This window comes from Nomascus leucogenys, chromosome 9 (genome assembly GCF_006542625.1).
Source record: "Nomascus leucogenys isolate Asia chromosome 9, Asia_NLE_v1, whole genome shotgun sequence".
In the NCBI taxonomy this organism is placed as follows: domain Eukaryota; kingdom Metazoa; phylum Chordata; class Mammalia; order Primates; family Hylobatidae; genus Nomascus; species Nomascus leucogenys.
Window position 1 is genome coordinate 88557534 of NC_044389.1, and position 14065 is coordinate 88571598.

Consider the following 14065-nt stretch of genomic DNA (forward strand, 5'->3'; position numbering starts at 1 on the left):
TATTTATTTAAATTCCCAAGAGAAGTTTCTTTCCTTACTTGGGGAGTGTGCAGATAGGTGGTTTGGATCGAATGATTTCCTTGTTGACAAGCTCTTTCTCCAAGTCACCTCCAGCCAAACACCAAAGGTAATAAACTTCTTCAATAGATCTTTCTGCCAGGTAATCATTATTTATATCTATTAAAAGAAAATTTAAGGAATCATTGTATTACATTTTCTACTTTTATTAAAAGTCAACAGGCAGTAATAGCTGCCATTCTAAAAAAAATAAACACTGAAGAACAGACTTCCAGTTTCTAGTTCTGATTGTAAGGAGCCTGAAATTTGCTACTCCATCCTAACAACAAATAAAAAGTTGAACAGATTGAAAAATCAACAATTCTTGGATCTGTAAGAGAGGTGAGGACATAGGGCAAACTTCTGTCCCCAGGACTGGAGACAGACAGGAGAATACAGGGAATTGCGGCATTCTGGAACAGACATTCATGAGCAGTGCCTCAGGAACCAGTGCCAAGTTTGGAAAACCTAAACTGTAATTGATAAACTACTGGAGGCTCAGTGTGGACAAGTGTCTGAGAGTTAAAAACTCCAGAGGGAACCAGTCATAAGGGATACGCCCACACTTTTGTGAGTCTGGAGATTGACAAGGTTCTCACAGTAAATATTGGAGGAAAATGCCCTTATGTTTCCAGCAGTGGCAGAGGAAATGGAACCGTTCTGAAATACGATGAGCACTGTTCTTAACAAGGTCGGCCTTCAGGATAAACCGGTTAGTCAGAGTCTAACGCACTTGGATAATATCAGAGCCTAACTGACCTGGAGAGGGGAAATATCAAAATGCAGCCAGCTCTAGCCTTCCATGTGGTGGTTAAGGTATGGGGAACAGAAGCATTCTGTAGTAAGTCCTATGATTAGGTCTCAATCTTTAAGTGAGCCAGTGACTCTAGACAAAGTGTTTCCTTGCCCTTAAGGAGTGGCTAGAACGAGTTGGAGCTTGATATTTCCCCTCTCTTACTGGAGGTTTGCCATGACTGGCAGATTCTGATTCAATTTTTGTAATAATTTGAATGCTCCCGGCTGAAAATAATATACTACTAAAAGTGGCTTATATAATAAAGACATTTATTCATCTCTCTTAATAAAATCATAGGTACAGGAGGGGCCTATGCTTATCAAAATTCTAGACCATTTCCTGCATTCAGAAGAGAAGTGGTGAACCTATGCTGCAGTACCTTTCTTGACAAGAAAATTTGTTTTTTCCCTATAAGTAGCCCTTATGTCCAGCACTTTCATTTAGATCCCATTAGACAACTCTAGTTCACAAGCTTACTGACCATAGCAAGAGAAACTAGGAAAAAACATCTGGAATTTTCACCCTTCATAATGAATACATAGTATTGGAAACTTTACACTCTACATTGGAAAAAGAATAAGGGGAGAAAATAGCACAAGGGGAGGCAACGAACACAAATTGTTCCTTCCCTCATATCTCAAGGCAATGGCTGGCTGCCTTTTCTGAAGTCTTCCTTGATGTCCCAGACAGAAATACAGAATTAGGTGCTCCTGCTATGCTGCCATTGTGCTATATTCATATTGACCTTCATTTATAACAGTGATTGTATAACTAAATGTCTGCCTGCCTTCCCATTTGGCATGAATGTTACTTAAAGATACAGTATGTGACACATACCAGGAACTCAATAAATGTTTAATTGAATGAATGTTTAGTAACCATTTTCTGCCATGACTTAAGTCATAACAACTTTTCAGAATAAAGGTAACTTACTGGTGTCACTAAACCTTACATTCCAAGAGTTATAATCTTCACACAAGAATTGGAAGTCTAAAAGCTGATATTCTCTTTAACATGCAGAATATAATGGTATGTAATTCTTATCAATAATATTATTTTTAGAGATCACTTATAAATAAATTATATAGAATATCAGTAACTTAAATATAAAGGATAAACTGTTAGCTCAAATGTGTGTGTGTTTATGTGTATTCTAGCCAATCCTTAAGGGCAAGGAAGCACTTGTCTAAAGGCTAGAGGCACAGGCTCACTTAAAGATTCAGAACTAATCACAGGATTGACTATAGAATGCTTCTGTTAACTTTAACCACCACACAGAAGGCTAGAGCTGGCTGCAATTTGCTATTTCCCCTCACCAGTTCGGTTAGGCTCTGATATTATCCAAGCAAGTTAGGCTCTGACTATACATATATATTTGTGTGTGTGTGTATATATACTTTGTTTTGTTTTGTTGTTGTCGTTCTTTGTAGAGACAGGATATCTCTACGTTGGCCAGGCTGGTCTCAAATGCCTGGCCTCAAGTGATCCTCCCTCTTTGACCTCCCAAAGTGCTGGGATTACAGGCATGAGCCACTGCACCCAGCCAGTCAGTTATATTTTAATCACTTCCAGAATTGTCTCTTAATTCCCATGATCCCACTAATATATATTGTTGATAAATTCAAAACTGAAAGTAGGACAAGGAAACTTCCTTTAAAAACAAGGCTCATATTATTTTCTATGCTTTAATTTATCATTACCTTTACACAACTGACTGATATCCTCAGGCAGAGTTAAATCAGCACATCTTAGAGAAGATGAAAACAGACCGGCAGGTTTGGTAAAGGGGGTATATAAAGGTGATACCTCACTGAACACTTTGTCCTTCATTAATTCATCTGGAGTTGGCCTTGAGAACATTTAAAATACAGAGCATGAATGAAAGTCATAAAAAATTTCCTAGAATAATGGCATACATTCAAGAGAATGGATAAAAGTCTTAAATACTTCATTAGCACAGAAAATAATACAGTTCTCCTTTGCAGAGTCTAGATGCATACTTTTATATTATAATCAAATAACTGTGAGTAAATACTCAATTTTTTTTACTTATGTTGTACTTTACCTCATGATGCATCAAAAATATCATTCCACAAAAGCTTCTGTATTGTTTACTTTTAGCCTGACTAGCATTCATCTGCTTTACTGAATATCTTAAATAATTAAATAATATTTATGCAAACTATTACAATAATACTGTTTGGCTTTTCTTCCTGTCCTTTAATGTGGTACATTCACAAAAATATTTCTCTCTAACATGTCTTGATAAAGTTGTTTTTCTAAAAGCAAATTTGTATACATTATTTTCAAACATTATATACTAAAGGAATTTAGGGATAGCTGTATGACTAGTAGTGACATCATCAAGTCAAGGTCAATTAATGAAACTTCTAAGAAATCCTTTTTTATTATCAACAATCGTTAGTTTATCACACCACTTATCCAAGTTCACTGCTATAATACATATTGACAACAAACTTTTATTCTCATTTCACTGATGTTATTATTGGGTCTAGGAATATCTACATTCCACAGTTTAGTTAATATTCTATTTAAAAGCTTGGAAATGAACTAGTAACTTCTTTAGTATATGTCAGTTTTCTGACTGTGGTTTAACTTTAATTACTTTTTCATTTATTCACAAAAAATGAAAGCTTATATCATTCACAGTTATGATACTGATGTCAATTATATACTACTACATATGTACATTATCTTTATTTAATCCATTATATTAAAACAAATAAGAAAAAAATCAATTGCTTATGTGTAAAGGATCTCAATGTAATCCCAATCTCTAAATAATATCAACCTCTTAGAAGGATGGAAGGTGAGGCACTTCTTCAAAAGATCTATCACAGTTTCAGGAAGCTCCTGGTAAATAAAGAGAGAAAATAATATAATTAAAATGATCAATTTTAGAAATATACTTCATTCAAATGTTTGCTAATCTAGAAGGTTTTGATGTTTTTAAAGTTTTTATTTGTACTTTATACAAATTTAGTCACTGTGAAAAGGCAAATACTTAAAGAGAAATAAGCATTGCTTTAAAATAGCTTCCAACTGGATCCCAAGTGTGTAAAATAAGTTTTCATTAACAGATTGCTATGGTTTGAATATGTTCCCTCTAAAGTTTAGGCTTCATGAACTTTGAAACTTAATGGCCAATGTGATGGTATTAAGAGGTGAGGCCTTTAAGAAGTGATTAGGTCATAAGGGCTCTTCCCCTGGTGAATGGCATTAAGAGGCTTATAAAGGTGAGACTTCACATAGCAATTGCCTAGCTTGCCCTTCCGCCTTGTAAGGACAGTGTTTCTCTCTCAGAAGACTGCAGCCCTCACCAAACAACCAAACGTACTGGTGCTTTTAACTTGGACTTCCTAGTTTCAATAACTGTGGAAAAATAATTTTTTGTCTTTGTAAGTTACCCAATTATCAGGTATTTTGTCATAGCAGCACAAATGGACTAAGACCCAGATTAATGACAAACCTTTATAATGTCCAAACAACCATGCTCTTCAGCCAGAACTATTAAAGTGTCATCTACACAGTCTATAAAACAGAAAAACTATATGAATAAATGCTACTTTTCTAATCTGTCCAACAAATCAGAAAATAAACTGATCAAAAATGTTTTAATGGAGTAATGCAATTTTGGAACTTAAAATACTGAAAACTTTATCATTTTGTTAAATTTCTCACACATTTTGATAAAAATGAAAAGCTTCAGATAAATACTAATTGAATAACTGACACTGAAAGATATCAGTTTAAATAGTTTGATAAAGGAGCAATTCCTTTACAAGGAAGGTAAAGATAGTCTAGCTCTGTCTCTAAATATATACATGCAGACACAGATAGCTGACCGTTGAACAACATGGGTTTAAACTGCACAGGTTCACTTGTATGTGGACTGTTTCCAACCAAACATGGGTTGAAAATACAGTATTTGTGGATGCGAAATCTGCATGTATGTAGGACCGACTTTTCATACACATGGGTTCTGTGGGGCTGACTGCGGAACTTGAATACACATGGATTTTGGTACATGTGAGGGTGCTAGAACCAATCCTCTTCAAGAAATGACTGTATATAAACAGTGCTTTTTAAGAAGGCTTTGTAGGTTTGTTTTTTTTTCCATGACTACAAGACCAATTTATTTTTATTATACATAATTTGGAAAATGTACTTACATTTATTTGGGAATTTAAAGTATAAGTTTAGGTTACAGACCACATTTAAGAATCTCCAAGGCTTCTTAATAGCTGTAGTATCAATCTTTGTAATTAAATGTGGTAAATCTGGTAAAACTTTTGCAAATTTATTTATAATTCATTATTATTTAATGTTTACTAATACTTTCCTGTACATATTCTTACTTGTAAATGTTTTTAACTTGGATACTAATCTGTCACTCTTTTGCATAAAGTGTTCTATCACTGTTTTTCTCTCCTTAATTACCAAACATGCTTAATTAATTACAATCTAAAGTAGATTACATAAATGTTTATTAATTTGAATTATACGTTTGGATCCACATACATGAAAATTCAGATGAGCCTTTTATAAGGAAAAATCAATATTCTTCTTGAGCTGTTACTTGTACATGATTCATCAAATAGAAAGATAGCCCAAAAGTTAAGATACATTGTCTGAAGGTAAACTACTACAGAAATACAATTTTATATTCTCATATTTTGATTTTGCAAGTTAATTTACTTGGCTAGATCATAAAGCTGAGATTATTTCCATCTAGGTTAAAATTCCTCAGAGAATAAAGAAATTTCTGCTGTAATATTTTAGAAGGGACCTCATATGCTGTTCTGCTGATCATTACCACTGATCATTAGCAACTTGAGTAAAGGGGGGATATTTCAGTGTACTCACTATTTCAAAAGAACACATCCTCAATGTGCATGATTACTAATAGTTACTAAGTTATATTTATATTTGAAAGATAAGCAATTGTATGACACTTACCCAAAGTAAGCAAAAATTTTAGTCTTTCAGATATATCCAAGCTCTGAAATAATTTTCTTCCCTAAATAAAATGAGAAAAGAAATTTGTATTAATATTTACACGTTTTTTCTAGGAAGGCATTTTTCTCCCCTTATAGCTGAAACTGATTTTATCAGGCATCTCTATTTATCTCCAAAAGTTTTACTGGATTTTTAAAGTCAGCTCCACTAAAGAAAAATTACTGGTGAAATAACATTTTAGAAAGTGTTGCATAATATGTATCATTTAAACATTTCATACATCTAAGGGTCATTACGCTCTAGTTTGATGTAAGCATTGTCCACTTTTGAGATCCACACATACCTGGATATCTAGATGTATTCCTGGCCATGTGGAGTCTTACTTTATTGAGACCAAGATGCCTCCTGGGTAAGACTGATTATACCGTTTCATCTACTGAGCTAATTCTTACTTAAATATCATGATTCAGGTAGTCTGTTTCTCCATTAAAAAAACTTCATAACACTCCTTCCTCTTACCACAATAACTTCAGACAGCCATCCTTCATGCTGCTACAGCACCTGGTATATTTTAAGATGCACACATTATATTTTAATCATTTCCTTATTAGTCTGCCTCAGGAGGCTCCTTGGTATAAGGTCTGGAGTCAAACACTTATACCTTCAGCATTTATGAGTTGGGCAATGATTGTGTACCAAATTGGACTCTTCTACCACCAAATAGTTATATAAATTTGGCAAACTACTTAACCACCTGAAGTCTCACTTTTCTCATCTGTAAAATTAAAATATTAACTGTACATATACCACAGGTTATGGTGAGGGTTACGTAATGCAAAATATGCTTCATTAATGTTGGCTATCATTATATTTCTCTTATCATAAACAAATTAAGCTTATATGATTATTTAAATAAACTTAGAAGGAAAAGGTTAAAATTACCTGGTGTTTATATAAAAGAGATGCTTTGATTTTTTTTAATAGAGAAGAAAAAATGTTCTTAAACACTTATCAAATCAGAACTACAGGTAGAGATCATTGAAAAAAAGCTGCTGTTCTTCTCAATCTTACATTACTGTCATATCAATCTTCTAAAAACGTAGTTTTGATTTCAATATCTTGTTAAACTTTTAATGGTACTCCATATATCTTATATAACTTAATATAAACATCCTAACTTTGTAAAAACATACACATTATAGAGATATCAAAATAATATACATCTGGTAACATTTACATTCACACTTAGTAAAAGTATGTTTCTAGAGATGCCAAAAAATATGTGAAATTATCAAACATGATTAAGTCAAATTAAGCCTTTTCTCCTCATATGTAATTAATTTGTACAGCAAAAACATACTATTAACTTTCCTCTCCAAAAGATTATTCCAATAAATGCACAATTTCAATTTATTATATTAATATTTCTTTATACATACCACACAAAGCTCAAATAAAATGATTCCAAGAGACCATACATCTGATTTGGGGCCAGAAGGCAATGGTTTTTTACTTGGCATGTGATCAGTGGTTTTAAAAATTCCCTGTGCAATTACCTCAGGGGCCAAGTACGAGGGATACCTGTAATGATACATTAAAATAATGAATAATTACAACAGGGAAAGAAGCGATAGTACATTTTTACAATCAATGTGGTAAGATCTATGTAAAAGTCTCATGCAATTAAGTTAACAACTGTTGCTAGAAAGCATTCTAAACTAACCATAATACAGACCTTTAATGTCAAGGAATCAAGAGTAAATATACACAAGTCTGAAATAGTTTTAAAACCTTCATGTCTCCCTCAAGCATTAACTCCTTTATTTGCTTCTCTCTGTGTTTTTAACACAGTTCTCTAGGCTTCCAAGTGTTTTTCCTTCCTTCTTATTACCTATCTTCCCTTAATGCTGAATTAATATTTAAAGTGCATTTTATCTTTTAAAAAAGTATTTATTTTTAGTAGTAAGAATGTTAATGCTATAAAAAAGATATAAATTGAAAAGTAAAACTCCTATCTCTACACCCGTCACCCATACCTATTTACGTATATATAACTTTGTCCACCCATCACCTCTGCCCCACATGGTGGAATACTATACATATTGCTATGTACCTTTTTTCCACTTAAAGTGTATTTTAGAGATAGTTCTTTAAAAACACAAGTATAGAGTTTCCTCATTCTTTCTGAAAACTGCCAATAATTTCATTGATGCACTTAATTTCATGAAACAAAAACATTTTGGAACTTCCATTCTTTTGCTATTACCAATAATGAGATGAATATATTATGACTATTACATAGCCCACAAGTATATGCATATAAATGACAGATATATTCTTAGAAGTGGCATTCCAAGATCGTAAGGTATGTGCATTTTAAATTTTGATTTATCACACCAAGTTGCCCTTTGGAGAGGTTGTATCAATTTATATTGTCATAAGTAATACATGAGGGTGCCTATTTCCTCACAACTTCACTGACATAAGAAGTTTTTTGAAAACTGGTTTAGCAAATACTGAATAAATGCAAAACACTGCCTATTAAATATGAATAAGGTATAAAGAAGAAAGCTTCAATGAACACCCATGTACCAAGAAGCAGTTTAAGTGAAGAACATAAAATTATCACCGAAAGTCCCTTTGTGTTTCTCCCTGATTGTATCTCCATCCCTGTTCCTCCAGAGGAGAAGATACCTGGAATTTTTGTGTTTGTCATTCTCTTCCATTTCCTGATGGTTTTACCATGTTTGTATCCCTAAAAAATGTACTGTTTACTCAAGCATATTTCTGAAGTTTATAACACTGGAATTAGGATGACTGTATTCTTTTGCTTTTTCAATCAAGACTATCTATATTGTTGCATGAAGCTGTATCCATTAATTCTTATTTCTATTATATGAATATTACATAATTTATTTATACATTCAAATGGCAATGGCATTTAAGCTGTTTCCTGCTTTTTATTATTAACATTATGAACAACGTTGCACAGAATGCCATGTATGGTATACATCTGCAAAAGGTTCCCAAGGTTAACAACCTAGAACCAAATTTCTAAGCCATAGGATATGTGCACTTTCTACTTCATTACACAATGCCAAATGTTTTTCAAAAGGAGTTACACCAATCTATACACTTGCCAGCAGTGAATGACTGTTCCTATTGTTTTACTTCTTCACCAACACTTGGTATTTGATGACTTTTTAATGCTTAACAATCTGGTATATAAAATCTATTGTGGTTTTACTTTGCATTTCCTTGAAAATTAATGACATTGAGGCATATGTTCATATGTTTATAGTCATTTGGGTTTATTATTGTGTGATATGCCCATTCAAGTCTTTTGCCTATTTCTCTAGTTGTTTTGGGGTCCCCAAGACCACTCTCATGTTTAGAAATTCACTAGGAGGACTTACAAGACTTAGCAAATAAGTGTACTCACAGCTAAGGTTTATTACAGTGACATAGTAAGGGTATAGCTGGATCACAAGGGACAAAGACAGACAGGGAGTCTCCAGGAACCTATATACAGGCTTCCTTATGCTCTCTCCCTCCTATCAGGGATCACACAGAATCCATTCTTCTTCCAGCAACAAAAATATAGCGCCATGTATGTGATGTATCTTTCGTTTTCTTTTCTTTTTTTTTTTTTTTTAACTTCTTTCCAATCTTGAAGAACAAATGTTATGTGATGTTTCTGGCCAGAGAAGCTCATTGAAAATCCAAGGATTTTATTTGGGACTTGTCACACAGGCACTCTCTGCCTGGCATGTACAAAAATTCGAGAACTCAAGAAGGAAAGCAAGTACTCAGCATAAACCACTTTGGTTGTTTATAAGCACAGTAAACTAGCCTCAGCAGTTAGGGATCCATGGGGACATTTCTGCAATCTAAGTTTCAAGGCAACAGCCAAGGGCAAATATTGCTAGCAGGACTTAGTTTCTAAGGATAGCAGTCTTAGGCTTCCTGTGATAATCTTTTACTGAAAAGTTGTTCTTTAATTCCAGATACTAATGTCTTCTTCCGTAATTATGACTTGAAATATTTTCTACCACTTTGTGGTTTTGTCGTTTCTTTCTCTTTATGGTATCTGTTTATGAATAAGTTCTTATCTTTCAGTTGAATTAAACTGTTTTCCTTATACTTAATGATTTTGTCAAAATAATCTGTTAATTTTCTCAAAATTTCAGTTTAGCCTTTTATATTTAAGTTTCTTGATTCATCTAGATTCATTTTTCATATGATGTCAGACAAGGTACAACTTATTTTCCTACATAAATAAGCAATTGAGCCCTGTTCCCTTTATTGAAACCTTTTTCTCCCCAAGTAGTCTGCAGTGCCAGCCGTATACTAAATCAAATCTCCACACATACATAGGTTTGTTTCTTGGCTCCCTCAACTGTTCATTTGGTCAATTTGCCTAAGAGTATACTATTACACTATTTTAAATAAAATATTTTTATATAAAATATATTTTATTAAATAATTACTGATAATTGTTAAGACCTCTCAAAACATACATACCTTTTAGTTTCTCTTTGGGAAAATGCAGGCTCTTTGTAGGTGTTTGTTCTTCTCTATACACATTTTAAAACTATCTTGACGAGTATTTTCTCTTTCACATACAATTGAATTTTTATTGAAAATAGATAAGATATAAAGACAGGTTGTAGACAACTAACATCTTTACAATACTGATCCTAACAATCTATAAACATGATATCTCCATATTTATTTAGGTCTTCTATAATGTCTCTCAAAAAGATTTATATTTTTTCCATAAAGGAACATATCACGGGATTTTGTGGTGTCACTTTGTCAGGTGGAAACCTCTGTGGCCAGTGGTGCCTTTGCCTAAGTTTTGCTGGGACCCACTGGGCTTGTTCCATCCACTTGGACTGGCAGGCTGTGCTCAGCTCGTGCTACTGGCCTGGATGCCACGCTGGCCAAGGGAGAGCCAGGCATGGAGTGGCAAGGGGTGTATGAGTGGGTGTGGGGTCTGGCCACTGTGCACAGCCAGGTACACTGGCTGTGGCATGGCGGGCAGGTCCAGGTGCTGGCATAGGCACTGGCTCCCTGCAAGGCTGTGGTTGGACCAGGTTCGTTGCAAGCAGCTTCCATGGCTGGCACCAGGGAACATGGTTATGCATGGTGACTTGGAGATGCCAGGAACTGCAGAGCCCCAAAGAGAGTGTCACAGCCCTGGCTCAGAAAGCTCCTAGGTCTGGGCTCCCCAAAGGGCTGCAGCTCCTCTCTCCTTCTGTCTTCTTTCCTTGCCACCCACAATGTGGCAAGCAAGGGGTTGTTTCAGCCCTGTTTGTTATAGCTGTTTTAGCTGTGCCATTTGGCAGGTCCCAAATTCTTGTCCCGCCTCCAAGAAGAATAAGGTATGTGGACAAATGGAGGGTGAGCAAGGTAAAGAGATTTATTGAGCTATAGAACACCTAGAGACCCACAGTGGGTAGTTCCTCTCCACAGGCAGGTGTTCAGCACTCAGCTGAGAGGAGACCCTAGGGTGGATAGCTTCTCCCCTCAGGTGGGGTGTCCCTATGAGTGTTCAGCCTTCAGCAGAGAGAAGACCCTGGGGTGGGTAGCTCCTCTCTACAGCTGGCCATCCATCATCTGCTCAAGTCTGGCTGAGTCCAGGGTTTTTATGGTCCTCAGAGGGAAGAAGTGCACGTCCATTGGTCCATGGGCGGCCATGGGTGGGCCCAGAAAAAGCACCACAAGTTCCCACTCAGGTCCACGGGACCTGCAGCCCATCTCCCACGCTTCAGGCCCTCCTGGGTTTGAAGGCAGGGCTTCACTAGGGACCTGCCCCCTTCTACCCAGGAACCTGTCTGACTCCTGTCGCTCTTCATGGTGCCCAGGCTATTCATGCCACGGAGTGCCTGCCCGCCAGCACTGAGCTGCCCTCAGCCCCCCTTCAGACCCCCTCCCTTGCTTGTTGGTGTCCGAAGTCCACAGGGGGTCAAGGCAGCAGGGGGCTGGAATGTCAGCGCTGCCTCGAGTGTGCACAAACCCAGCCAGGGTCCGACAGCACCTGGGCTTGGCCCCAACATCACTCCAAGATCAGAGTGGGTACAGGGAGCAGGGAGAGGCCAAGCAGTGGGAGTAGACATTTCTGAACCTACAGCTGCACCTGGGAGAGCAGGGCTCCTGCCTGCTTCCGGCCCCCAAGAGCACAGGGAGGCCTGGGTCTGCAGCACCAACTTGGGCAGCTGCAGCTGTGCCCGGGAAGGTGGGGCTCCTGCCTGCTCCTGGCCCCCATAGGCTCAATGAAGTGACAGCCCCAGCAGCACCTCCCCCACACTGCAGCCGGCATCATGGTAGTGGCCATCCCAGACAGGCCGCCACTGCCATCAATACCTGATTTGATTCTATAAAGTACTCATTTTGCCTGTTCTATATCTTATAAAAGCTACACATGGTATGATGCTATACATGTTTGTTTTATATACTACGTATTTCACATACAAAAATTTAACCTCCCATCTCAATTAGAAAAAAAAGAACTACATACCTGAGGGCACTTGCGTATCTTTTTATAAACCCTCTACAACTACCAATGAGACTTAAATAGAGGATATACTCAGTATAGTTTTGCTTAAAAAAAAAAATCCTATCAAAAATACCCATTAGGATGGCCTTACAAACAACAATTTAAGAAGCAGGTAGTAAATAAGAATTAGACATAGGAACAATTGCTAAATTTGAATCCCAGTGCCTAGAAATAAAAGGAATAAGAACAGTTTTAGAAGAGAGATGGAGTGAAATTTTGCCATACTTATTACATATGTGCATGCCCTTTCGTCATTTATTGTCAGATTTAGTCACAAGCACCACAATCTAGATTTTAAAACCAGTTAGATTAAATTATGTCCTCTTACAATGATGAGTATAATCAAAATGTATTTAAATATATGTATCATCTGTGTAATATATATTAAGTAGGCATTCGAATATTATTTCTATTTTTCTTCCTACCTTTTCTACAGCCACCTCCTCACACTATCGTTGCTAGTACTTATTTACATTCAAAATACAAGTCAATTAAGTCAGGGAATGTGACTTAAATTCAAATGGGTAAATTTGGTTTTTAACTCCTTTTTCATTTTAATAGAATGATGATGGTGATACCAGTATCTTCTTATGATTTGCTCATGTATTTCTCTCATATACAAATTCGTATTGTGTTATTTCACCCTAAGATGATATTGCTCTTCCAACCAAATGAATGTGTGATATCTCTAGAAACAGCTGAAGTCTAGTGGAAGCAGCACTAGACTAGATGTTATAATACCTGTGTTCTAATTTCAGTTCTACCACATATTCTATATGTGATTTGGGTTTCTTCATCTGTAAGTGGAATATTACTGCCTACCTCACAAAGCTGTTATAAATATTAGTGAATATATAAAGACATTTAATAAAAATAAAAAATTTAATACAAATGCAATGGTGTACTTTTATCATCACCACAATACATCCAGAAGTCAGTGTTCATCTTTTTTCCTGATTTCCAGCACATCTAACCCAAAAATGATAATAATAAAAAATCAAACAAAACTATAGGTAAATTGTCATATCAAAAACTTCTGACAGGACAGAGATAAACTTTGTTTCAAATATTTTAGTTTCCTTTTTAACCATAGGAAAATTATTAAAAAATAATAAGCTCTAGAATTGTTATTTAATGTAGTTCATCTTTTTTCAACAGCCTTCTCTTCTGCAGCGTAGCATTTTAACACTCAAAGACAATTACCAGAACTTTGCTGTGAGTGTGACTGATGAGGTAAATAAAGTGGCTTTCATCATCTGTTTGATGTTTTAACAAGGTATTAAGCTACTGGCCAACTGAAATGAATGCCCAATTTCCAACTCTTTACAGTATTTTGAAACAGATGGTAACATTTTACTTTGTTGTTCCTTAATATTTGTCTTTTGAATCAACTGCAAGCTTCTTCTGGTGTAAATATTTTCTTTCATGCCTTAGCTGTTTGATCACTTTATTTTTCCTGGCTAATGTTTCACATTTTGCTCTTTGATATTTTCTGGTAAGACCCTTTGGGTCTAAGACTTCAAAGCAAGCCAGACCAAATGGTAACACAAGACCAATTCTATCCAAGCATTTTAAATTCAAGTGTAGCTCTTACTTGATATGCTTTAAGAAAAATCACCTTCTTTCTTCAATTCATCACTGATACCTAAAGTACCTTTAAATAAAAATCA

At 35.7% G+C, this 14065-nt stretch overlaps 1 protein-coding gene across 2 annotated transcripts in view; it reads right to left on the bottom strand.

Moving 5' to 3' along the window:
- Positions 1-14065, bottom strand: part of TBCK (TBC1 domain containing kinase) — a 262615-nt gene that overhangs the window by 194815 nt on the left and 53735 nt on the right. For both annotated transcript variants that reach the window (XM_030819188.1, XM_030819189.1), the window contains 6 exons: positions 7273-7414; positions 5834-5894; positions 4344-4405; positions 3666-3727; positions 2554-2702; positions 39-177 (listed from right to left, as the gene is read on the bottom strand). In XM_030819188.1, the coding sequence (XP_030675048.1) occupies positions 39-177; positions 2554-2702; positions 3666-3727; positions 4344-4405; positions 5834-5894; positions 7273-7414 (615 nt within the window). The remainder of the gene's footprint in view (positions 1-38; positions 178-2553; positions 2703-3665; positions 3728-4343; positions 4406-5833; positions 5895-7272; positions 7415-14065) is intronic.